At 48.7% G+C, this 25674-nt stretch overlaps 1 protein-coding gene across 1 annotated transcript in view; it reads left to right on the forward strand.

Moving 5' to 3' along the window:
• NOC3L (NOC3 like DNA replication regulator) overlaps positions 1-25674 on the forward strand; it is a 775720-nt gene that overhangs the window by 337309 nt on the left and 412737 nt on the right. Inside the window, exon 13 of the mRNA XM_069611339.1 lies at positions 10452-10552. Within this exon, the coding sequence (XP_069467440.1) occupies positions 10452-10552 (101 nt within the window). The remainder of the gene's footprint in view (positions 1-10451; positions 10553-25674) is intronic.

The raw sequence follows: 25674 nt of genomic DNA on the forward strand, positions 1-25674 counted from the left end.
CAGTGAAGCTCAATAACAGCAAATGTTCATATTGACAAGCCCATTGTCTCTAGTACCCGACTTCACCATTCGCCCCATCCCACCCCCCACCCCCCAGTTGGTCATGCAGCATTCAGTTCGATCATTGCAGCGTTTTACAAATGGCAGTCATGGTCTCATTTGTCAAAGTAGCAGCTTCATCGGTGAGAGTAGGGTGATGCATAATGGCCGGTCGCTTCCTATTTTTATTTTCAGGTTTACACGGGAGGGGTCGATGGTGGACCTCGATAGAGTCCGTTTGGGAGATATTTGGTTTTGAAGTCCATCCATAGGCCCTCTACCTGCGCTGACCTTCCATGGAGCGATGTTGTGCCATGCTCCATTATGCATATATTGGTGGCGACGTTAGCCCATTCGTTTTTGGTGGGCAGTGAAGTTGATTTCCATTTCGTAACAAGTATGGCTCGAGCTGCTAGCAGGAACTGTGGGGACAGGTCTCTCACTCTATTCCAGCCGTCATCATTTTTTTCGAGGCCAAATAGAATAAAATGGGGGTCTAACGTTCTGGAGATGCCGTTGATTTCTTATATCCAGCCCCGGACCTCGTTCCAGAAGACTGTTACATGAGTGCAGCTCCACCACATGTGCCAGTAATCTGCGTTTTCTCCAAATCCTCTCCAGCATTCGGGACTGGTAGTTTGGAACATCTTAGATAGTTTGATGGGGTCATATTGCCACCTATGGAGTAATTTGATGGCGTGAAGTCTGTATTGGTTCGCAATGGAAGTTTGCGTGGCTGCTTTGCATATTGTTCCCCATAACTCTGGGGTGAACTGTTCACCAAAGTCTCTTCCCCATTTGTTTCTCAATAGGTTAGTGTTCCCCTCTCACTTTCTATCAATTCTTTATACATCGCTGATATTAAGCCTTTTAACACTGTTCTCGAGTCCAATATCTTCTCGAAGGGTGTGAGGTCCTTCATCAGGTACTGTTTCCACCCCGGTCTCGTCAAAACGCCTTTTATTTGGATGTAGTGGAATGTGGGCAGGGGGCCAATTCCGAGGGCTTCAGTTAGTTCTGGAAGGGATATGAAAGAGTCCTTTCTCTGTAGTTGTCCAACTCTCTCTAGCCCAGCTTCGTACCATGTTTGGAACCTTTCAACATTCGGAATGTGGTCGTTGATTCCGGGTGACCATAGGTGGCTCAGAGGGGAGGGACATGTGGTGGTGATGAGCATATTCTTGCCCGGAGTCCAAATTTTCCATATGGTACTGAGTATTGGATGATTTTTGATCTTCCTGGAGATCCTCCGTATGGGGGACCAGAGCCATTCTGTCACCGTGGCTGGTGCGAAGTAATGATTACCCATGGTGACCCATTGTGGGCTCGTGAGGTTGCGTAAGTGGGGGATCAGGACTCTAAGTTGGGAAGCTTCATAGTATTTTTGCAGGTTGGGGAGGCCAACACCTCCTTTTTCTTTTGGGAGTGTTAGAGTCTTATATGAGACCCTTGCTTTCTTTCCTTGCCAGGGAAATTTAAGAATTGCCCTTTTAATGTCAATGAAGAAGCTGGCTGGGATTCTGATCTGTAGCATTTGGAAAGGGAACAGGAATCGGGGAAGGGACATCATTTTGATCGCATTGAGTCGACCCAGCCATGAGATTGTGAGCTTCTCCCATCTCACCAGGTCGGCCCGGAACTGCTGTAATAACGGAGGGAAGTTTGCCTCATAAAGATCGTCAAGATGTTTAGTGATCAATATCCCTAGGTATCGCAGTTTTGCGTGTTCAATATTGAGGCCTAGCGTGGAAAATTTGGTGTTAGCCTCTTCTTGGCCTTGGAGTGGGAAGAGGGTAGATTTCTGTTTATTCACCTTGAACCCCGAGAGCTTGCCATATTCATCCAGTAGGAAGAGAGCCCGGGGGACCGAGGTCATAGGGTTGGTGACGTGGAGGAGGATATCATCCGTGTAAAGTGCCACTTTATATTCTGTCGTCCCCAGGTGAATACCCTCCACAGTTGGGTCAGTCCTTATTACCGTTGCTAGGGGCTCTAGGGAGAGGGCGAAGAGGATCGCGGAGAGGGGGCACCCCTGACGAGTCCCTCTTTCCAGGTTGAACCATCTAGAGTACTCGCCATTCACAAATATTGCCGCTCTAGCGTCTGTGTATACCGCTTGTATTGCCCTTCTGAACCTCAGGCCCATTCCAACCTTACGTAGCACCGCTTTTAGGAATCCCCATTCGACCCTATCGAAAGCTTTCTCTGCATCTATGGATAGGAGAGTAGGGTTGTTGCCCATGCTTTGGGATGCATAAATCAAATGTAGGGTCTTGCGCATTGCGTCGGCCCCCTGTCTGCCCATTATGAACCCCACCTGGTCAGAGTGTATAAGTTGGGGCATTAGTGTTTCTAGCCTTGCAGCCAGTACCCTTGCGTACATCTTTGCATCTAAATTGAGTAGTGAAATGGGACGGTAGGAGCTGCATTTTGTTGGGTCCCTCCCATCTTTGGGGATTACTGTAATGAGAGCCCTGACAAAGGAGCCGGCGGGGGGGGAGGGGGGGAGGGTTACCAGTTTCAATGATTTCGTTGAAAAGTTCCGTTAAGAAGAGGGTGACGAGAGAACTAAAGGTTTTGTAGAATCCGGCTGTGTAGCCGTCTTCTCCCGGTGACTTGCCTAAAGTGAGCCTCTTTATAACAGCCTGAACTTCCAGATCAGTTATGGGGGATTCCAGCAGTTCGACATCTAGGGAGGGGATGCAGGGCATGTGTATTGAAGATAGGTAAGATTCTATTTCTGGCTGGTCGGGGTCTGACTGGGAGGAATATAAAGCTTTAAAAGTTGGCAAAGCTTTCTGGGATAGTGGGGCAAGGGCGTGAATCAGAGGAAGCGTCGTCGGATATATGTAGTACCCTTCGTTCGGCTCTTTGTTCTCGGAGCCTGGCGGCAAGAAGCGCATCTGCCTTGTCTCCCTTCTCATAGAATTTTTGCTTTAAAAATCTCAGCTTGCGTGCAATCTGTTCGTGTTCTAAGAGTTTCAGTTCGTTTCTTTTTCCCCTTGCTTCGTTCAGTTTTGCTCGGTCAGATTCTGATTCTCCCCGGTTGTTAGACTCCAGCTGAGTGATTTCGGTTCATAACCTGTGTTCAATAATGTTTCTCTCTTTTTTTTCCGACGCACCTTCCCTTATCAGGATCCTTCTCCAGGTGGCTTTGGCGGCTTCCCATACAGTTTGCTTGGATACTTCGCCATTGTCGTTAGTGTCAAAAAACTGCGTGATTTCAGACTCCATCGCAGCCTTAAAGGCCACGTCTTTCCAGAGAGTCTCATTGCATCGCCATTTTCCACTCTTGACAGGTAAGTTGGACCATTGGATGTCTGTGCGGACCATGTCGTGGTCAGACCAAGAGATCGGGGTAATCTCTGAATGTGATACCATCTCTACGAGCTCGTTAGTTACGTATAGGTAGTCTATTCTGGTGTATGTATTATGGGGGGGCGGAGTAGAAAGTGAAGCCTTGTTCTTCTGGGTGATGGTGTCTCCACACATCCCTCATGTTGTACGTTTCCATCATGGCAGCAAGCCCGGTTTGGTCGGTTCTGTCGTTGAGTTTCACATTGGGGTTGCCGGGCTTACGGTCTCTGACAGGATCGGCCCATCGATTGAAATCGCCACCTAGAATGACGAGTAGAATCTTCGGGACAGTCTTAGTGAGGAATCTGGATTGACCTGTATTTGTGGAGTAGAGGGTCGCAATGGTTACATCTATTTTCCCAATGTGGCCACTCACTAGAAGTGCTCTGCCCTCTACATTGGACCATGACTTGGTGAGTTCAAATTCGGTGCCCTTTCTGATGAGAATTCCGACTCCCCCCTTTCGTAATGGACCGGAGCCCCAAAATTCTGTTCCGACCTGTTTCGGTAAGATTCGCCGTTCCTCGCCTTTCATGTACTTGGTTTCTTGCAGGAGAAAAATATCAAGCTGGGCCCTGCTGAATTCTCTGGCCACTAGTGATCTTTTCGTCGGAGAATTAAGGCCTTTAACATTGAGTGTCCCTACTCTCAGGGGAGTGGCATGCCCCACATCAATGTTTGCTGCCATTGATTGTGTTCAAAGGAAGATGACTGCTATTGACTGCTCGTTGATGCATGTCTGCTCTAGATCCCACGCTGCATTGGTAAGTATACGAGACGGTGAGTACTGCATTGACCATTACAACGTTCTTTAACCATTCCTTGTATTTCCCCTTTTCTTTACCCATTTCCGGTTGGTGGCATTCGATCGTACCCGGGCAAGGACACTGAGTCGGTATCGAAACACCCATAGGGGCTGTTACATCACGCCCCTTGCCCAAATATGGCATCATTGTTTGAGTTGGGCCCTTTCATGGTCCCCCCCCTAATTGTAGTCATTGGGGTCACGGGGTTGCATCAATGTCAACACTTATTACATGTGCAATATAGTTCACTGCTTTGGTTTGATCTTACCGGTATTGTGAAATCTTCAGTTTTCCCCCTCTGGGGAAAGGTTGCCTCTTCGGAATTTTCACGATCCCTTCACCCTCTTCCTCCGAGCGCCCTGAGTATGCCATTCTCGATCTTCTCTTTTTCTCGTCTCGATTATGATCGCCGTCAGGGGGGCCAAGAAGGTTGTTGATGCATGCTTTTATTTCCTTTTCGGATCTTAGTCTGCCTGGTTCCTTCGTATTCAAACGTTAGCGAGAAAGGGTAGCCCCACCTGTATCTGACATTTTTCTCCTTAAGTTTCTTAGTGAGGGGGCCACACATCCTTCTGAGAGCCAGCGTCAGCGAAGATGAGTCCTGATAGATCGCAATCTGGGATCTTCCTAGTGTGATCATGTCACTTTTCCAGGCTTTTTCGAGGATTCGGGCATTGTCCCGAAAGCGATGGAATCGGGCCAGGACTGATCGTGGTCCGCCCGAAGGGCCTCCCGCTCTGTGAATTTGTTCCGTGATTGGTTCGTCCACCTCATCAGCTGTGAGAAGCTTAATAATATTGTGTAGAGTTTCCTTGAGGTCTGCTTCTGTTTCGCCTTCTCTTTCCGGAATACCAAAAATGCGGCTATTGTTATGTCTCTCTCCGTTTTCTAGATCAAGCTTAAGCTTAAAGTCCTCTTCTTGGCGTTCTAACTCCGTCATCCTATGATCGAGCTGTGTTTCGAGAGTATCAATGGAGGCTTGATTGTTCTCCACTCCTTCGAGTCTATCCTCCATGCTGTCAAGCCGCTGCGTAATCCTGTCTATTTTGCCTCCTATGTTAGTGCCCAAGTTCTTTATTTCACCCAGAAGGGCAGCAATGTCTCCTTTTGTCGCAGCCGCTAGGTCATTCGCCGTGGTGATGCTGTTCGCCATTGGGGGCTCGGAAGGTGCAGGTGAAGCAGGGGTGTAGGCGAAGTGCGACAGTCTGTGTTTAGCGGTCATAGGCGTTTTCAATGGCTGGGTGGAACAGGCAGTGCGTGGGGTGAACAGGATGGTAATGGCTTCTGCTACTGGTACGTCGTAGCGAGCCCCGGCGTCGTAGGATTCTTTTGCAGAACGGTGTCCAAAGCTACCTTCTTCCAGTGGAGGTACGATGGTGAGTGCGTAATGAAGTAATGTGTCCCCTTAAGAGGTCCCCGAAAGGTCGGAGACCGCTGTTGCTGGATTACACGTGTCGTTGTGGGTTCCCACCGTGGTCTGCTCCCTCATCCGTGGTACATTGTGGGCCGGCCTGGGTGTGGGTGTCTGCCGCACCGTCCAAGGTCCACACTGTGGCCTACTCCCCTGTTCGTGTCTGGGTGCAGGCCCGCGGGTCCGGGCGCAAGTGCACGCTGCTCCACTTGAGGTGCCGGGATAGGGCAGAGGACAACGCAGGTCCCTATTGACAGTCCCTGTGAGGGCGAGGGAGTCCAATAGAGGAGGCCGGCAGAAAGCGTCCACCCGGACCTCTGCACACTTCATAACACGCGGGTGTCTAGACCTCGATTAGTCTCGGGTTCAGCCCATTCATCATTGAGGAGTGTGGTCCGTGGCGGTTGGCGACGGTACCTGTGTGTCTTGGAGTTCAGATGGAGGCGATCTCTGCGCCGCGTAATGTGGCTCCGCGGCGGCTTCCCTCCGGGGAGTCGTGTCGGGGGGATGGTGTTACAGAGGCCGGTAGATCCCCTTCTCTTCGTATGGGCCAGAAGCTGGTCCCTGTCGGCGTCGTGCGACTCCGCGGGGCCTACACGCAGGGCCTCGGGACTCGTTGACACGCTGCCTGTGCGTGTGATGGCGTCGTCTCGAGGGCTCTTCTTCCTCCGGCTGTTTCAGAGGGTGCGGAGATCCGTTTCTCCTCAGGATTTTTCCCAGGCCCAGGAGGGGTGTTTTGCCAACACTATCTCGTCGAATTTTCACGGGGGGGCACCAGGAAGAGGGGGGCTCATCTCAACTTCCGGGGTGATCATGACGGAGCTCACGCAGAGAGTGTGTTCATCTCGGCGCCCCCTGGTGGCCAGTCCTCCTCTTTCTTATTTCTGAATTGTTCACCTTCTTAGCCTTATGTAGGCTACAGGCCTGGTCAGCCCTTGTCAATTTATCCTTTTGCTCTCCCCCTCTTGTGGTAACCGGTTTCTTAGCCCCAGGTGGGGCCTGTTCAGCCCTAATGTGGTAGTCTCTTTCCTCGCACCCTCTTGGGGTATTCCTACTCTCAGCCTGGCGAGGGCTACAGGTTGATTCAGCCCTATTTTGCAGCTTGCTTCTCTCACCCCCCCCCTCCCCCCTCCTGTGGTATTGGGTTGGTTACTGAGCCTGGCGTGGGCTAGTGGCTTTCTCAGCCTTTTTTCTTGTTTCTTCACCTCTTTGGCATATTTGGTCTCACAGCCCTGCGTGGACTTGTGGCTTTCTCAGCCTTTCTTCTCTCGGGTTCTTCACTCCTTTGCTGGATATTTGGTCTAAGCCCGTTCACCCTCTCGTGGGGTATGCAGTTTCTTAGCTTGGTATGACTTTGCTCTGGCCTCACCACCCTCTGCCCGATCCTGGTATGAGGTTGTGTACCTGTTACAGTGGTGGGGTTCATCCAGGGCTCCGTGTCTGAGCCAGTGTGGTTGCACGTCTCAGAACTCACTTCGGTCTGCATGCTCTTGGTTCTCTCTGCGGCTTTTCCCTTTCAGGATGGGTGAGCTCCGGATGTCGCTTTGGAGGGCCGTCACCCTGCTGCTCCTGTTTTAGCTTTGCATTATCTTGCTTTGGTGGTCCCAGGCTCTCCTGGATCTCTGCCTTGCCCCCAAATGGCAGCGTTGAGTGTGGTTTCCGAACTCTGCGCTCACCACGTTAACAACGTGGTTCTTTTTTGTCTGCTTTTTCCTGTCAAGGAGGGTCTCCCTCCTCTGTGCAGTCTGGCAGGTCAGCATCTCCCGCTCTCTGGCGGCCGCACACACGTGCTGCTGGCATCCAGGTGTATTTGGGTTCCTCCTGGAATTAAAGTGAAGATACCATTGGTCCTGATCGTCACAAGAACGCAGGAACAAATACAGGTCAGAAACCAAGCCATTTACTTTAAAGGGATCATATATATAATGACCCTGTTCAACCCCCTTGTTGCCAACAAACATTGAGGATTTAAAAGTAAAGATAGATGGGCTGAATTCCTTACTTGGGCATTCCTTGTCCCCAAAGTGGCTGTCAACCCCAATGGGATTCTGCTTGCTCTTTCCCTTTGGGAATCTGTTGCATAGGGGGCTCACCTCCCTACTCCCAAAGGGAGTGGCTCCCCTGTGGGGAGAATGGACGAATTCCATGGATTTGTCACAACACCTCAAGATCAACAACCACCAGTATAAACCTGCTGCCAGAGGATGTAGGAGGGTCAAGGGGACCAACAATGTCAATCCTTACCCTCTCACGTGGTTTATCCATTACTAGTACCAAAGGAGCTTGAACTTGAGCCAGATAATTGATAAGTGGGGTAACTCTTACAGTGGCTCTTGATCTAGAGTCCTGTCTTAGGCCATTTTAAAAGCATGCTCAATTTCTTCTTGGTCCGCTTTGTTCCAAGATGACCTGCAAGGGGGACTTAGTGTGCCAACTGTAAAACGAAGAGGCACACACACTACAGGACCACCAACCTCTTACATTCTCCAGCTGAGGACTCTACTCAATCACACTAAATTAGTCCAACTTCCCCAATAAATCCTATGTTTGCCTTGAAGTTCACTCTCCAACTGGAAAAAGGGAAGTACCCGTCTCCTTAGGCCTTCCAAAGATGGCCATTCGCTCTGGGTCTTCCCCTTAGGCACGATTTTCCTTTTGCTTTGTTCCTCCCCTAGACTTCTATGGGATACCCTTTCGCCCTTTCCTTTTGCTTTGTTTAGACTCCTGTCCTGACTTTTTGATAAGTAAAGCTTTCTGCTTTACTTCCCTTTTTGCTCATTCTTATAGGGAATCTGATTGGTCCATAAGACTATCAGTACTAAGATACTGTCTCTTTGTGAATTTCTTGTATTGATACAATTGCACACATCACTTTAAAGTAAAGTCTGGTTAGGATACTTTGTTTCCTTATAACAATTTCTGTAATGGATTTTTGGTTACTTTAATAATGTGCTTAGGATGAGCTGGTGGCAGCGGATATTCTTTTTACTGTGTTTTATCCTTTTTACTTGTGCACTTTAGTGTTTAGGGCTACAAAGGGTGGCTAGCACCCTATGATGGCTTTGCCACAAGTTTGTTTGCTTGCTCTTTGGCTTTCTTTCTGCCTTCTCAGGTCAGGCAATGCCATATGTGGAATGCCCAAAGGGGCAGTTTGTGTGTGAGCCCGGATGTGGTTTCTGGGACTGTCTGGTTCCGGTACACATGCAGGTGCCTAAATGTCTGTTGCTGGGCACATGTGGTGGCCAGTGGCTAGCCATGATTGGATAGCCACTGTCTGTTTGAATGGTGCATGACCTTACTATTGGTGGACCTGGGCGAGCTTCCAGTCCAAATATTGGACAAAAGAGTTCTCTAGGAAGAGCAGCGTGTGGATGATCCGAGGATGAGCCCTGCAACTGACCAGCACCAACTCTGAGAAGCCCTGATACTCTGCCTGATCTCAAGAAGACCCTTGTTGATGTTTTGACTGCTGGGCCGGTGGGAACAACCAGTCACAACCCCTGCTCAAGGATCTGTGTCTCCTGAAGTGTGGCTGGATCAACCGGTAGAGTGACTAGCTCTCACCGGGTCTATCGCTCTGCAGCTGTCAATGCCGCATAGAGAATTGGAACTTTGCAGATGTTCAGTTTATGCCACAAGTTGCCTGCTCCTGTATTCTTTCAGCCGTCTCACTTCAAGGGATGCTGTGTTGCAGCTGCTACTCTGTTCTCTGCTGGATGATCACCTGTTGCTGCATGATCATGGTGAACCAGGTCCTGTGCACTGAGACTTACCGAAACAAAATCCTGACGCCGAAAATCTGAAACCGGTTCACTTTAGGGCACAATGCACCATATCATTTTAGGGTTGGACTTGATGAGATTGACATAATTTGTCCAGTGGGATTTTTAGAGTGCTGCCTATTTTTCCTTGCATATGACTATTCACCTGTATTGCACTGGTAATTGATTCATATGCAATTCTATTCTCCTAAAAGTGAATGTGGTTTATGTTTAATGTTTCATTACGTTTTGTTTCATGTTGTATAAGGTTTTTTATATGCTTAGTTTGTAACTAAATGCCTAATAAATATCTGTATGTGTGTATACTTCCCGTCTAGCCTAATTATTGGTGTTGCTCTGTGTAAACTCATTGTAGCCCTAGACCACTCCTACACTATACCTGAGACTGAGCTTTGACTGCTCAGTTACCTTACCTTAATTTGGATTTGGCTAACCTCTCTGTGTCTTGCCTGATTACCTCAAATAGGGTTGCCTCCCAAAATCCTTCCACGGGCTGGTTTGCTAAGAGTTTGTCGAAGGCCTAAATAGATAATTGTATTTTTGTACATTCTTCCCAACTTGTGTCAAGAGTGCTCTTTGTGTGCTTAACTGAACCCATCATCACTCTCACCTAACTCGAAGACCTGCTCAGTTACACAACCCAGATAGTTGGCTAGACATTAGTGGTTTTCCCTGTTCACCAGAATAGTGTACCCTCTCAGAATCTGTCCACAGAGCTGATTCTGAAAATCCATTTTAACAATGACCTTTTTGTTAGCGACGAGAATAACATGCTCCTGTGGTTTTTTCCTTTTACCAGGAGACCCCTTGCAAACATTCTACCCTTCGATTTGGAGCCCCAAGCCCCCAGATGTGAATGGCTGATTGTTTTGATTACACTTTTTGAAACCGAAGTCTGTGTTTGTTATATCAAAATCAAATTTTTTGTGCATTTTGGCAATGCTGAAAACAAAAATATAGTGTTCATGTTTTCACTCTTATTCGTTTTTTATTATTTAACTACCTTTCCTTGTTATAAACGCTGATTGTATGAATTGTTTTCCTTTTTTGTCATAGCATACAGAGACGCTGAACATTGTGTTTTTAACCTACTTCAGAATATTGAAGAGAGCGCAGAAGTCCGTTCTCCTGCCTTCCGTTTTAGAAGGGCTTGCTAAGTAAGGACATTTTGTGATATTGGGTTTTCTTCTATATTGGTGAACTGTGAATCTGTCAGACTACCAGCAACTCTCCCTGTTCCGATAGTTTTGTTTTTTGGTGATCTAGAACACCACAGTCCTAAAATGGCAGATAATTAGATTAGTGTTACTAAAACTGCATGTCATTCGTCCTAGAATGTACCTCTGGTGGAAGTCCCTGTACTTAATTGCTTTTTCCTGAATGATTTATTGAAATTTCTTCACCAATTAGTCCTAATGTGAGACCTCTTCAGGGACACTATTCTAATGTGCCTCTGAGAGAACCTTAGCCTCTCAGGGTTTGGATGTCCCCCAAAACACCCTGTCCTCTGCAGGTCACCTCGCACATTTAGTTTTGGTTACCTTGAAGTTCCTTTGTTAGAAACGTAGTATAAATTTCACAGATAATCATTGTTCCCTTGGTGTCAAAAGAATAGGTTGGCATACATATGATGCCTTCTAAAGCCTATGAAGGCATACAACATGAGAAGCTCAGACCACATCTGGGTTTCTGAATGATGTCTGCAATTCCTGACCAGAAACCACATCTTTAGTGGTTTCCCTAGAATTTTCATGGAAAGGCCTGAATCGGGCGACCTCCGTGATTGGGTGGCAGCCATATGTTTGAATGGAGCTCCGCCTAATTGGAAGACGAGTGTGCACACCATTCCAATATTCCTAATTAACATGGAAGTTTGTCTAGCTTGGGGATGAGTCTTGAAGCACGGGAAGACTCAAACTCAATGAGACCTGTTGAGAAAGCTTTCCTTTTTGCTGCCTTTGCAGCCTCGTTATTTGACTAGATGCATATCTGCCGGGTGATTTGGTGCTCAAGCTACTTTTTTAGCAAAGTAAAGCTGCTTGTCATTCAACTCCTGCTCATGTCCTATTCCCACATGCGCTGAGCATTTATGGTCAGCAGCGTCAGCCTGGTATTGTCCTGTTAGTATAGTTCATGGATATCGTGTTGTCTGCATATACGGTCACTGTGCACCCTTCAAGAACCAGCTGGAAAGACTTCAGAGACCATCGGGTGGCTCTTAACTCTAGCAGATTGATGGGAAGTGTTGGAGTAGATGTCCTTTTTGAGTGAAATTCTCTCCACCTGTGAGTCCCCAAGCACTTTTTGCTGGTTTTTATCTGACTCTGCTGAATGAGTAGTACCCTTTTTCCACGCTCACCCAGTCTTTTACTATACCTTTGGGAACCTGTTGCAACCCTTTTAGTTGTATATGTTTTTAAATTATGCCTTCCTCCACCTTTTATGGCATCTGCAATGTATTATTGATGCACACAGCACTTTCTGTGCAATGTTGCTGGAAGCTCCTTAAGCTTCCCTTTTTACTTTTCTGTGATAACATCTTTGTTATCGGGGCATGAGGATACTTTCCATCCATCTACCTTTCTTAATCTACCTGCCTCAACTCTCCGCCCTTTGCAACTTATCCAGAACAGGACTGCGAGACTTGGCCTTGGCCTCAAGCCCTGGGATCGTATCTCTCCATCTCTGAAATCTCTCCATTGGCTCCCAGTGGATGCAAGGATTACATTCAAACCCCTCTGCATTGTCCACAAGGCTTTCTGGGGCCTGGGTCCAACATACCTTCAGCTATCCCTCCGCAAATACCTTCCATCTCAAGCCCCCCACTCCTCTACCTCTAACTCACTCAGGGTCAGTCGTTTCTCAAAGAAATGAGCTGGGTTTAGATCTCTGTCTTCGGCTGGGGCATCCCTCTGGAACAGCCTCCAGCCACTCTAAAACTTGAGGAGAACCATCTCTGGTTCCAGAAGCACCTCAAGACCTTCCCCTATGCTTCTGCCTTCACTCCCCCTCCCCCCCAATCCCATGTTGATTATTTTCTCCCTCGGCACCATGTACCTGGCCACCCTCTGTCCTCCGGGCCCAGGTACGTACCTGCTCACCCTGTCACCCTCACGCACTGCCTCCCGGCCACCCATTGCACTGGGCTCTGTATCTGTACCAATACAGCCCCCCCCCCCCTCGGTTTTTCTTCCTGCACTGATCAGACCTACCCAGTCTTCTGCCTTAAACCCAGCACTTACCACTTGCTGGCTGCACTACCACTGTTTGTTGCCTTTATTATTCATAAATGTATTATTATTTATCTGTGTTTCTCCTTGCTGCGCACTCTCCTTCTCCTCCCCCATGCATTTGCGCGTTCTCAATGTCACTTGGCCTAGTAAAATCGTTGTTTTTGTTCTCTCCTGTTCCCCTTCCAATGCCTTGTCGCGCTCTGAAACACTTGTGTATGAGCGCGATAGAAATAAAATATCAATATCCATCCTGACATCTCTTTTGTGGAATGAACACACAAACCCACTTTATGTGGAGTCCTGAAGAAGACCCTATCTATCCCTTTTTCCACTTATCCTGTAACTTTCTAGTTACAGTGGCAAGTTCAGCTGAGTGGCTGGTGGCAGTGGATATTTTGTGAATTTATGTTGTAGGCTGCCTTCGCAGCTGCAACAGAGGACACCATTCCTCTAAAATGGTGGCTGTACTTTTTTTTCTCGCCAACTCTTGATGAATTGTCCTTTGAGCCTTCTTCTACCTAGTTGTGTGTGGATGGTCTTGAGACTTTTTTCTATTTCTTTATTTAAATGAGTCTTTGACTTTACAAAAGCCTAAAACTGATCATTGTATCCTGTTCTTACCTCAATTCTTTCTTTCTTTCTTTCTCTCCTTTCCTGTCCTCTCTTAGGATTCAGAGTAGGAATGTGCCGGTTTCTTTTGCCTTTACATGAAGGATGTAAGATTTTTTTTTTTGTAAAATAATGTGAAAACAATTTAATATAAAATAAAAGTCTTTTGTCTACGTGGGTTCGCTTGGAAAGTCTGCCAAGGCTCTTTGAATGACTGAAAGGACAGGAAGTGGGTGAGGTGGCAGACCCCCCCCCCCCCTTGTCTTTGTCCTGCAGTGTGCCTGCTTCAAGCCAGTTCCATCTGGGAGGACGGCTGTTCCTCTGGACAGCTCAACTCCCGATTTGCATGTGTCTTATGTGGTGATTGGTGGGCTTGGCCAGTTCTTCGGCATAAAAGGCAATGGTGTTGGAGCTAAGCCCGAGAGTCGCCCACTGGACTGAAGATCTGACGAAGGGGAAGGATGATGACGTCTACAGCAACTTCCAGCTACCTCCAGAGCCGCCTGAGGAACTGCTGTGTCCCAACATCAAATTCTGAATGACAGGGAAGGACCAAAAAGGACTTCCTCCCCTGGACTTGTGGGATCAACCAGTCCGCAGATCTTCAGTTTGAGCCATCGTTGGATGAGCTGCGACCTCCACTGCCTGCAATTCACAAATACCCTGGGTCCTTTACCATTTTTGCAGTGCAGCGTCTGCCAAAGGGCGGTTTCGTCTGTAACTTGGTAGGCATCCTTCTGGACTGTCCAATGACTGGATTCCGCTCATGAAAGTCCCCTCAGCCGAGACGAGGACCGAGAAAGGATGCCAACTCCACCACACAACTGATCTTCGTCAAAGGCATGTGAAGGGCTCCAAAGCACCAGTGCCACGAAGATCCACCGCTGGGCGTCCCACTGCTCGAGGACATCAGTCTTCTCCCACCAAAGGACCTTCTTCAGCCTCCCAGGCCAAGAAACTCAAACTGGAAGCAACTGTCACCTCATCTGGTGGACCGTCCACCAGGCTTAACTGGAGACTGCCGTCCCATATTCCTGTGCGTCTATCTCCTCCTGTCGTGGGTGGATCATTAGTCGGCAATGAAGAACTAAATATATAAGAAAGGCGACATGTCCACTGTCGAGGGCTGTACGGCCACTAACCTCAAGGTGGGGAAGTAAACCCACCAAACTTTCTCACACCTACACACTTTCACACACACCTCGTCACACCTCGACGCACGCACGCACGCGCACGCACGCACACACGCACACACACACCACCCCTCCCCTCCTCCTTCATACCTTCAGATAGACCTAACACTCTGCAAATACCTGCTGCATAGGCAAAAACTGTAAATTGTCATAAAAGCAAAAGGCAAGGGGTGGGAACAGAAGGCAACTAGACATTGGAGCAGTTAAAACAGTCAAAAAGGTTCCCAATGCCAACGCCAACAGTCACTGTGACCTCTAGGACATACCATTTGGAAAATACAAATACACACATCACTGTAAATAAAGGGCGTAGAAAGTGGACAGTATTACTAAAACATAGTCAGAGGCCACCAGAAGATAGACATTTATGCCAAGAGCACAAAGTTATTACACTTTAGAGAAAAAAATATGCAATCGCCTCAGAAGATGTTCTGGTGTAATTGGGCATTTGCTTTAGAAGAAGTGGAATACATATCTGCAAAAAGCCTTTGAACTCACAGGCATAGCAAAAAAAGACTTCCTTTGGCCAAAAACTCCCTGGGCCCAAACTGATTGCAGGAACATTTTCCAGGGGCAGATAAAGACCCCCAAATTCACTTTAAAGAGTTTCATGTGAGTAAAATGTTCCCCTTGGGCTCTTCCCTATGGATAACATACTCCCAGGTTTCTCAACCAAATTCAGAGAAAGCAGATTGGCTCACAGAAACAGCGTACCTCTGACCTGCACCCATCACCACCACAGGTTTTGCATCTGCCTCTCACACTGTCCCACTAATGACCCACCACCCCTTCTTTGTTTACAGAGCCACGCCAATCAAGTTCACTCTTTATGGCAGAAAGGCGCTATACAAGACCCCTTAAATGACATTGCATTGAAATCAACAGGACAAAGTCAATCGTCAATCTGCATTCATGGGGAAAATGAAGTTATGTGCCAGTTCTACCTCCATAGGTGCGGATTCGTTGACAACCCCAGCGAGGACCAGTGTAGATCCCAATGAACACTTCCAAAGGCAGGTTTGTGAACTAGAAGCCACGGGAAATGATGCAGCACAGCAGGAGGAGCCCCAATAGAAAGTAATGGAGAAATGTGTCAGAGGACGCACCTGCGAGTAGGCTCGATTACCAACCATTGGACCCCTAAGGTACGTTTGGTGAATAACCCACCACCCAAAGGTTTTGGATCACTGAAAGATGGTTCCAGGAAGATGCAACAATCTGGTGAGTAAACACTACTTTTCCGGGTGCACTTTACAGGATCCAAGCAGCCAGGGACTTGAACCCAAGACTAACGATGACTGAGATGACCGACAAGAACAATCCCCCTTCCTCAGAGTGGCACTGTTAGGCAAGATTGTATGTGGCAACCCTGTGGGAGACAACCTTGTCCTCTTGGCAATAGGTAACCCAACCTTTGGTATAGGCCTGTACTACACAAGTTGGTAGAGTGACTGAGCAGCCAGGCTTATCTGAAGAGGGGTCAATGTGAGCTGTAGGGGTGTAACATAGAGATTCACAGTGACAAGTATTCAAATAACACTTATACTCAAGGTTTCTTATTAAAATAATTATTTAAGTGTCCATTTTAAAATAAGCCTTCTTTAGAAAGGGCAATATGCAACGATAAAATACACTTCAAAAATACACTGCTTCAGTTTCAGTTAAGTAAGTAGATACCCTTTTGGGATGCCACACACACACTTCATACACCCAGAGGTGACTTCAATTGCTAGGACACTGTGGACATTGCTATATCAGTTGAACACTTCAATGCAATACTGGAATTATGGAAAAAGGAAAAGGTTAGGGAAGGAAACAAGGGTTAACAAGTTTCTCTGAACAGGCAAGTACTTTTCAATCCCCCGGTGAAGTATAGGTTAACCCTTTCCCAGCTATACAAGTAACTTATGTATGACTTTTTGAGGGACAAATAAACACAGTCAAAGGGTCAGAAGAGTCTGCCGGGAGCCAGGGCAGCCAATGTCAATTGAGCGAAGTCTAGGTGAGCTGAGGCACTTCTTAAAGATAACACGAAAGTCTTGCACAATGTTATATAGAGAGTTTGTAGAATAATAATCGCTGCTTGGCCACAAGCTTGGAGGCTTGTGAAAAGCAAAGATGCAAGCAACTCTGCAAAAGCAGCAAATGCAAGTCTGCAGTGAGGGCAAGCAAGCTACACACAACACGAGGGAAGTACCCGTAGTTAGACAGCACCTTAGGTTTGATGAAGGGTCCAGCTGGCTTCTGTTCCTGTTGTAGTCCTGTAGATCCTGCTGTTCCTGGGCCTCAGTCGTGGGGACAAGAGGGAGGACGTCTGGGTACTCCTGCACTACGGTTTGAAGGTTGGTGGCAGCAATGGGCTTACTCCAGATCAGCAGCACTTCACGGTTTCAGCTACTTGCAAATAGCACCATTGTGGTTCTTTGACACCTTGTGTGCTCCCCTTGCATCTGGGGTCCAGCACTCTGTTGAGGTGGCTCAGGCTTGGAACGTCCGGCTTCGAGGGAGTCCTTAGGATCTCCCTGGAGCACGGGTCTGGCTTAAAGGCAATGCACTTGTTCCTGGTGGTTCTGTCCCCTGTCACTCAGTTCCAGCCGCAGCAAAGTACAGCCAGCAGGGAGAGGGGTTTTAGTCAAGTTCGTCTTGGTGTCGGTTGGTCCCACCAACCCAAGGGAAGAAGTCATCCGTTCCCAGGCTTTTCTAGTCGATACCAATATTGGAGCTTCAGCATTGCAGCAGGGCTTCACCAGGCAAACCAGCGGTCCAGGAGGTGCAGCAAGCTTCTCTTCAAGTTTCTTTCTTTGGTTCCTTCGGCCAGTGATCGACTCTGCCTTGCTTGCAAAAGACCTCACCTTTAATGCAGGTCTCTCCCATTCATTCACACTCACACAGGTGGCTGTCCTCCAAGGACAGCCAGCTTGCCAATCAACTGTGGGAGCATTCCTGTAACCAAGGGGATTAAGCACAGGGAGTTTCGGGCACCTCCTCACTTCCTGCCCCTGCCAGACACTTTGGAGCCAGAGGCGGGGCTTCACTCGTGAATCCCGCCAAAGACAAAACGAACAAAGGGACCAAACCTGGTTTGGCACGCAGAGTAAATCTCAAGAAGCAACTTTCCAGCAAGAAATGGCAAAAAAAGACCACCAGGGCCATTTTCACAAAATGGGCACCGATGGGTGCCTTACTGTAGCTGCGAACACAGCCCGCGGTAAAAACACACAACGGTAGTAAAAAGTAAACCACTGCCACCAGCCATTAATTGTAGAAAGGGTAACATACTAATATTACATGAGAAACTAGACAAAGGGGATACTAAGTAACCCCTCCAGCACCCTATTGTAAGATAGTGTGTGCTGGGTCTAAAAAGTTACAAATGTAATTAAAGTCAATCTCACTTCACTGTTCTTGGAAACAGTAGTTATCCAAGAGAAGGTATTTAAACCTTTGGGAAATCTGAAAGACTTTCCTGTGCCACTGCACTGAAGGTGCTGTGTGCAACAATGTAAAAAGATGATGCCTATGGAGTTTGTCAGACTTCCAAACCAAAAGAAACAGAGTTCAAATCACAGAGAAAAAGGTCTCACTCTCTCCAGGTTAATAATTACAAGTCCTAAAGTCTGGGGGTCTATAAGGCAGCATGGAATTAGCACATTTCTGAGAATTCTCCCTTACAGTGAACCCGGCTGAGGGATGCCTGTGAGTGAGAGTAAAACGTAACATCCCCGTGAACATTGTGTTGACAAGCGTGAACCTGACTGAGGGATGTCCACAGTGAGTTGTTGCTCTGAATCCGATTGAGAGAGGCCAACGTCGTAAGAAGGATCAGAACCCGGCTCAGAGGGACCCAAGGGGCAAAGAGTAATCGCCCAAGTGAAGAGTAACCAAATGAACTTTTGTTTTGTTAGTTTGACCTATCAGGCCCTCTGAGGCAAGAGCCTTTGTTTGAAAGAGACTTGGGCGCAGAAGGGCCTGATATCGAGGGAAAGGTTCTGTAAATTCGTGCTGGAGAAGCCCAGGAGTGTGCTGTGCTCAAGAGTCAATAAGGTTAATAACCTTTAATTACCAAGGGGGCGTGGCTAACTAGCCATGCAGTAGGACGTCTTTTCCTGGCGGCTCCCGATGATCCGCAATCGATCCGTGCATTAAACATGCATATTTTAGTGTGAAAGCCCTGTTAACAAAGGAGAGGGCGTCGGAAGGAGCACTGCAGAGAACCTCTGAACTACGTGAGCAAAACCCTGCAGGATGCCGAGATAATCGTGTCGGGAGCCACGGCAGGTCGCTAACATAGGAAACAAAATGCCGGATCCGGACTTCGGAAGGACCGCCAGCAACTTTGTTTCGAACATGAAGCCTTGGCCCGCGAAATAAACAAACGCTTCGCTCAGGCGGCGGTAGCAGAGGCTGGGCATTGGCAGCGATTTCGGCGCCCATGGAGACCGAGGAATGTGGAGCAATGCTGCCGTAGAAGTCGGAACGGCCCGCGGACCCGACGACCCGACAGGGGACATGACAAAGGAGGGAGCGCGGCACTGGCGTCATTGGAGGGAGCACCGGAGTACTTGTGAATGCGACGGAAACAAGAGTTGTCACTATGCCCGCTCCCGGGGAGCCGGCTCAGGCCCTGCGTCCCCGAAAGCGGACATCAAGTCCCCGGGGAAGGTCCCAGCAACCCCTTATAGGGGCCCTTTGGACAGCGTCCTGGCGCCTATGGCACCAGGCTCATTATGAAAGTGTTTGGGTGCACTTAGCTGATGCAGACCATGCTGCAGAACCCCGGCCTCCTTGAGGCCTGAAAGGAACTACTTTACCTGTGGGACTCATTTACCACCCGGGCGTGGTCGGGGAAGGATACATACCTGATTGGAGGAAGGACACATTCTAGGAACTTCTTCCAAGGCTATTTAAACCACACCCGATCAGCCACACGTGCTTCGCGTTGTTCTGCATCTAGCAGCTGGACGCTCACCGTGTCTGCTCCTGCATCTTGACTTCTGCCACACCTGCCAGCATCCTGAATCACCTGCAAAGGAAGGGAACAAGAGAACAGAAGAAGGAAAAGGCCTCACCTGCTAAATCTGCATCCCAGAGACATTTCGCCGACAATCCTGAAAAGGAAGACATTTATTTTTAAAAGCACATCGCATCAATCGCTGCCGTGCCGCATTCTACTCACCTTTACAGGGCGCCTCCATGTTCTGCAGCGACCATCCGGATTTGCAGTCGCGCCCCCGCGCCTAGGGAGAAAGACGAGAACAAAGGTGAGAGAAAGAAGGGAAAAGGGAAGCTAAAACTCCATGTCAAGACTTACCTGTTGGGTCATTCCCTTTTCATTTCGGGTCCGCGCCGCATCCAGGCATTTTCAGACCCCGGCCCCTAAGGGGAAAAAGACATCAGCGTTAATGAGTGAATGAAAAGACATTACCAAAACACTTACCTGATTTCCACAAGGATTTCACCGCTCACCTCGGGTCGGTGCCTGTTCCCCGGCATTCCGTACCCCGGCCCCTATGGAGAAAAAGACACTAGCATTAGAACATTAATGCATGGACACAAGGGGACCCACTTATAGAAAACTTACCTGGAAGCCAAGCAAGTTTGGTTCTCACCCATCCGAAAATCCAGTGACGTAACTGGATACCAACGCGCCCCTGCATCAGAAACAGGATGGAGAGCTCGTCCTTCCAGACCCTAAGGTCTGCACAGAAGCACGGGGAAGCACAGAAGGGTTTTGAGGAGGGTGAGAGGGGTAAGTGGGAGGCCGATTGTATTACCCCGCAGACAGTTAACCCCATATTCTCACCTACAGAAGGATACTTCTGCGAGTCAGACAAGCCAGATCTGGGGCCCGGTCCAGTCCGTCTTCCGAACCCTGCACATCACCTTAGACGAGGACACAGCAGCGCGAACCAGGCCAGCGCCCCCGTGGGAGTCAGGTGAGCGTTACAGAGTCTCCAACACGGAATGTCACAGCCCCTCTGCCGAGGCCATCTGATCACGCACGGCTGGAACAGAAGTAACGGGAGAACCATAGCGGAGTAGCAGCCATCTAACAGAAAGCCTGATCACACTGAGCCCTGCCCTTACACCCGCAGTAGCAAGGCACCCTTGAGGAACGAAGCTAGGCTGCATAAGATGTCCGGAGGGGGGTGGGCTGCAAGGGCAATCACACTATGGCAATAAAGGAAACGGGATGAACACAGTGGAGTGGCAGCCATCCACTATAAAGCACCGAGCCCTGTTTATACATCCGCACCATCAAGCACCCTGAATGACTAAAGTAAGGTAGGGCAGCATCGGAAAGCAAAGGGACTGTCAGAGTGAGCCACTAACGTATGGGCTAATTGTGCATATATTGAGGTGCCCCCCGGGCGGCAGCAACACAGTGCGCAGGGCGCCGAGGCGAGGATCAGCCTGGTGAGCAGTGCCTCCAGGGCTGGAGAGCAGTTTGGCCGGAGGAAGATGGACTGCAATGGCAGGCGCCACACAGAAGGTGCAGTGTAGTGATCCACGAGGGAGCGAGCGGGAAGGCCTGCGGCACTGAAGCGTAAGCGGCCAGGAAGAAGGCACAGGACCTTGCAGAAGCTCAGTGAGAGAAGTGAAGTGGAATAGACACTGACATCGGCACGGAAAAAGGTAGCGCAGATTTTATGCAACACTTGTAAGCAGGCCATAACAAAGGAAGGGGCCTGGAAGCTAGGTGACTACACCAAGGAGTAGCGCCTTGATACGTGGGAGGGCACAACCCACTCTGAGTGGGAGCTCACTATACATAAGCTCCTATACATAAGCTCACGCCAGGGCTCCTCTAGAACGGCTGCTCCATACCCGGTGAGGTACACTGGGGCCGAGCTGATACAGGAAAGCAGGACTATACATCTGAGGCCAGTCAACCTTGGGTGTGAAACAGAGGCTGCAAGATGACAGGGCGAGGGGCTGTGAGCAAAAACAAGAACAAGCAACCCACGATGGAGGCATTCGCCAAAATGCAACAATCTCCAGCAGCCATAACGCCCAAAGGCTTGTTAGCACCGGGGGAGAGTGCCGCAGTGACTGACAACCATCAGATATTAGCAGCCATAACGGAGCTGCGAGACTCATGGGGGACAGCGATGTCGGACCTGCGCACTTCCCTGGAGGCTAAAATAGACGCAGTAGGTATAGAAGTCACCATTCTGAAGCAAGATGTTAGGGGGTTTGCAGAGAGGACAAGTAGCTTGGAAAGTGCGGTGAAAATGAACACGGACACCAGCAATGTAAGGGAGATCCACATACTTAAACAGGTAACTAACCTGGAGACTCGTGCGGAGGAGGCTGAAGGGAGAGCGAGAAGGAACAATATCCATGTGGTAGGACTGCCGGAGGGAGAGGAAGGACAGGACCCGACAGACTACATTGAGAATCTACTTTTACAAGAAATAGGGGCCGAAAAACTCTCGCAGGGGTTTGCAGTGGAGCACGCACATAGAGCCCTCATGAGGATGCCTAAGCCTGGGGCTTCCTTGAGCGACCATTGCCAAAATACTGAACTATAAAGATTGCAAGAAGATACTGGAGTACTTTCGAAAAGGAGGGACGATTGAAAGGGCTTCGAGTACCGTTACGGCATATCCTGACTATACAATGTTGGTCCAGAGGCAACGGTACAGCTACGTGGCAATCAAAAGGAGGCTACGAGTGGCAGGCATAAAATACATGCTTCTGTACCCAGCGAGATTAAAGGTGGTACAAAGAGCAAAATGCATTTTTCGACTCTCCAGAATAAGCAACATGGCTGGACCTGCAGGGTTGCCCGGAACAAGACGCGGAGCAGGCTCAAGGGGAACACGATAAGTGACTGATACATTATTTGCATACTTATAAGGCGCAGTGCGAGCACCTTAGTGGTGACTAGTTGAAGATTGATAACAAACTTTAAGGACTGGAATATAGCAATATGTAAATATGCGCAAATTGTGTAGCTAGAACAGGAGCGGAAGACCCTACCCCCGAAGTATAGTTGTAGTATTAGTAGGCTAGCCACTAGGGCGGCCTCACCCTGCGGAGCTTCGAGTACAGGCAGGGGCTGGAAAGGACTAGATGCGGGGGAGCCTGAGATCCAGGGATGGAGCTGGGCAACAGTTAATGGGAGTGATGGTGGGGCAGGGATGGGAGGCGGGAGGGGGGGAATGGGGAGTTTGGGGTGTTTTTGGTTAAGGGGAGTTCAAAATTGAGGAACAAGTCTATATGGATTGGAATGGAACTACGAGGGAGTCGGCACCTGTGGGAAGGGGAATGGAATTCGAATAGGCCATGGGAGACCTTAAAATAGTTACATGGAACGTACGGGGGCTCAACAGTTACTTCAAGAGGAACAAAGTCATGTTGTACCTGCGTAGGCAAAAAATAGATATTGCACTGCTGCAGGAAACCCACCTCACACGAGAGAGAATGGATAAGATAGCAGGGAAATGGAAGGGAGTGGTGGTGGGCTCATCGTATTCTGCTTATGCGAGGGGAGTACTTATTTGGGTGGCGCCACATGTCCCTTTCCAGAGATTGCAAGTGATAGCTGAGACGGACGGGAGGATGGTTGTATTGAGGGGAAAGGTGGAAAACATGGAGATAAGTATAGTGAATACATACGCCCCGAACCAGAATACAGCGGCGTACATTAGAACATTGTGTACTAATTTGAGCACATGCGTGGGAAGCGCGATGATCTGGGGAGGGGACTTCAACTGCGTACTGAATCCGCGGGTGGGCAGATCGGATGAGAAGATGGATAGACCGACCCCTGCTGCCAAGGCGTTACAGGCATTGCTGAGGGACTTTGGCTTGGAAGATGCATGGAGAGTGAGACACCCCCAGGAGAGGCAATACTCACATTATTCTTCCCCACAGCGGTTATCCACGAGATTAGACTGTCTTTACCTCGCCTGAAATGATAGCGGAAATCACGCAAATAGAGGATAAGGCTAGGGTCCTATTGGACCACTCGCCCCTGGTTCTCGAATGGCAATTCTGCCCTCCCGAGAGCGAGGATCCCGACATGGCGTCTACTAGCCGAAGCGCCGAGAGACCCCTTCTTTAGGGAGGACTTGAGGGAGGAGATTGTTAATTATTTTGAAATAAACACTGGGAGTGTGGACTCGGCGGGAACACTATGGGAGGCCTTTAAAGTAGTGGTGAGGGGAGTAGCCATAGCAAAATCCAGGGGCCTACAAGGTGGGATTTTAGCTGATTTATGGGAGACGGAGGAGAAACTGGAGGAGGCTTTGAAGGGCGGGGATGACATAGCAGAGAAGGTGGAATTGATACTCAAGCTACAGCAGAAATGCGGAGAACACTGCGACAGATTATATAACCTCAATTATAAAAAATAAGTAGAGAGGCAGCATGCGGGTGGTGATAAACCGGGGAGACTTTTGGCGTGGTTATATAAGAGCGAGACTCCCAAAGCCACGATCGGGACCATAGAGAGAGAGGACGGTAGTGTAGCTGACAATCAGGAGGGAGTCAATCAAGCATTTATGGACTATTATAGGGTATTATACGGAGACGACGGCGAAAGTAGTCGTGCCATGGTGGAAGAAACTTTGGAGGACATAGGACTGCCGAAGATAAGTGTGGAAGAGAGAGAGGAACTAGATGCACCAATTACCCTAGAAGAGCTAGGCGAGGTGGTGAGACAGCTGCCTACTAGCAAGGCCCCGGGGACTGACGGACTCCCAAGTGAGTTTTATAAAGTATACATAGAAGAGGTCCTTCCCCCATTGCTAGAAATGCTAAACGAAGCATTTGAGACGGGAAGCTTACCCGAATCATTGAGAAAGGCTGTCATAATACTGCTCCCCAAGCCCAATAAGCCTGGGCACAGCTGCGGCTCCTACAGACCCTTGTCGATGCTGACAGCAAGATATTGACAGCTGTCCTAGCAAATAGACTGAAGAAGGTCATTGGCAAGCTAATACACTCAGATCAGATGGGCTATGAAATATTACCAATAATCATAGACGGCTCCATAGAATTGTTGAGAGGTGTGGCGAAAATGATGAGAATATGGCGATTGTGTCCTTGGACGCAATAAAGGACTTTGATTCAGTTAAATGGCCATGGCTGCTTGTGGCCCTGGAGGGTTTTGGGTTAGGGCTGGATATGTAAGGTGGGCAAAGATATTGTATAGCGAACCACTGGCTAGGGTTAAGACGGGATCTGTGATATCGGGAAGATGGAAGCTCAGCAGGGGCACCAGGCAGGGATGTCCGTGGTCCCCAATGCTCTACATATTGGCCCTGGAACCTCTTGCAATATACTTGAGACAGCAATATGACATCATAGGAATTAAGGTAAAAGGGGAGAGACATCTGATAGCCCTGTACGCTGATGACATGTTGCTGTACTTGCTTTACCCAGAAGAAAATCTCTAGTACATTTTAGAAGTGATGGAGAGATTCTCTGGGTTGTCCGGCATAGCGGTGAACCCCCAGAAGTCTAGCATGTTCCCACTGGAAAGGTACATAGGGATCCCAGCAGAGCGATTGCCTGTATTGCAAGTACAATGGGCGGTCAGTACATTCCGTTATCTAGGGATCAATACATATCATAATGTGGAAGAGGAGCATAGGTGCAACACAGAAGTAGCCATTACAAATATTGAGAGGAGCATGCAATTCTAGGCCAGGTTACCCTTAGCAATGATGGGCCGGGGAGCAATGCTAAAGATGGTGGTTCTGCCAATGCTTCTACACTATTTTGGGAATGCCTGATCCCTAAGAAGTTCTTCACCAAACTGAATAGCATGTGCAGGGATTTTTTGTGGCATGGCACGCGGAATAGAGTGGCGTTATGGAAGTTACAGAATTTCCATGACAAAGGTAGGATAAAACTGCCAAATTATGTGGCATGCCAATTGCAATATGTCGCCAAATGGCTTTCCGATGAGGAAACCTCGGAATCTAGGCAGTTTGGGTGAGATTGTGCACCATTTTACCTGAAAGAAGTGATGTGGGTACCCAGGGCGGAAATGATGGGGCGCCCTAAGATGCTGCTATTAGGGTGGAAGATATGGCGCAGGGCATGCCGGATGATGGAGAGCCCGTCCCCATGTTCCCCCGGCTGTATTAACGGGGGCAGATGTGCAGTTAAGAATGACAATCGGGAGCCACTGGGAACCAGTTGGGGTGGCAACAATTGGAGACATCTGTCAGGAGGGTTCTAGTATTACTTTCAAGGAGCTGCAAGAAGAAACTGGGTTGCACGAGG

The sequence above is a fragment of the Ambystoma mexicanum genome, chromosome 8, assembly GCF_040938575.1.
Source record: "Ambystoma mexicanum isolate Mex_15411 chromosome 8, UKY_AmexF1_1, whole genome shotgun sequence".
In the NCBI taxonomy this organism is placed as follows: Eukaryota; Metazoa; Chordata; class Amphibia; order Caudata; family Ambystomatidae; genus Ambystoma; species Ambystoma mexicanum.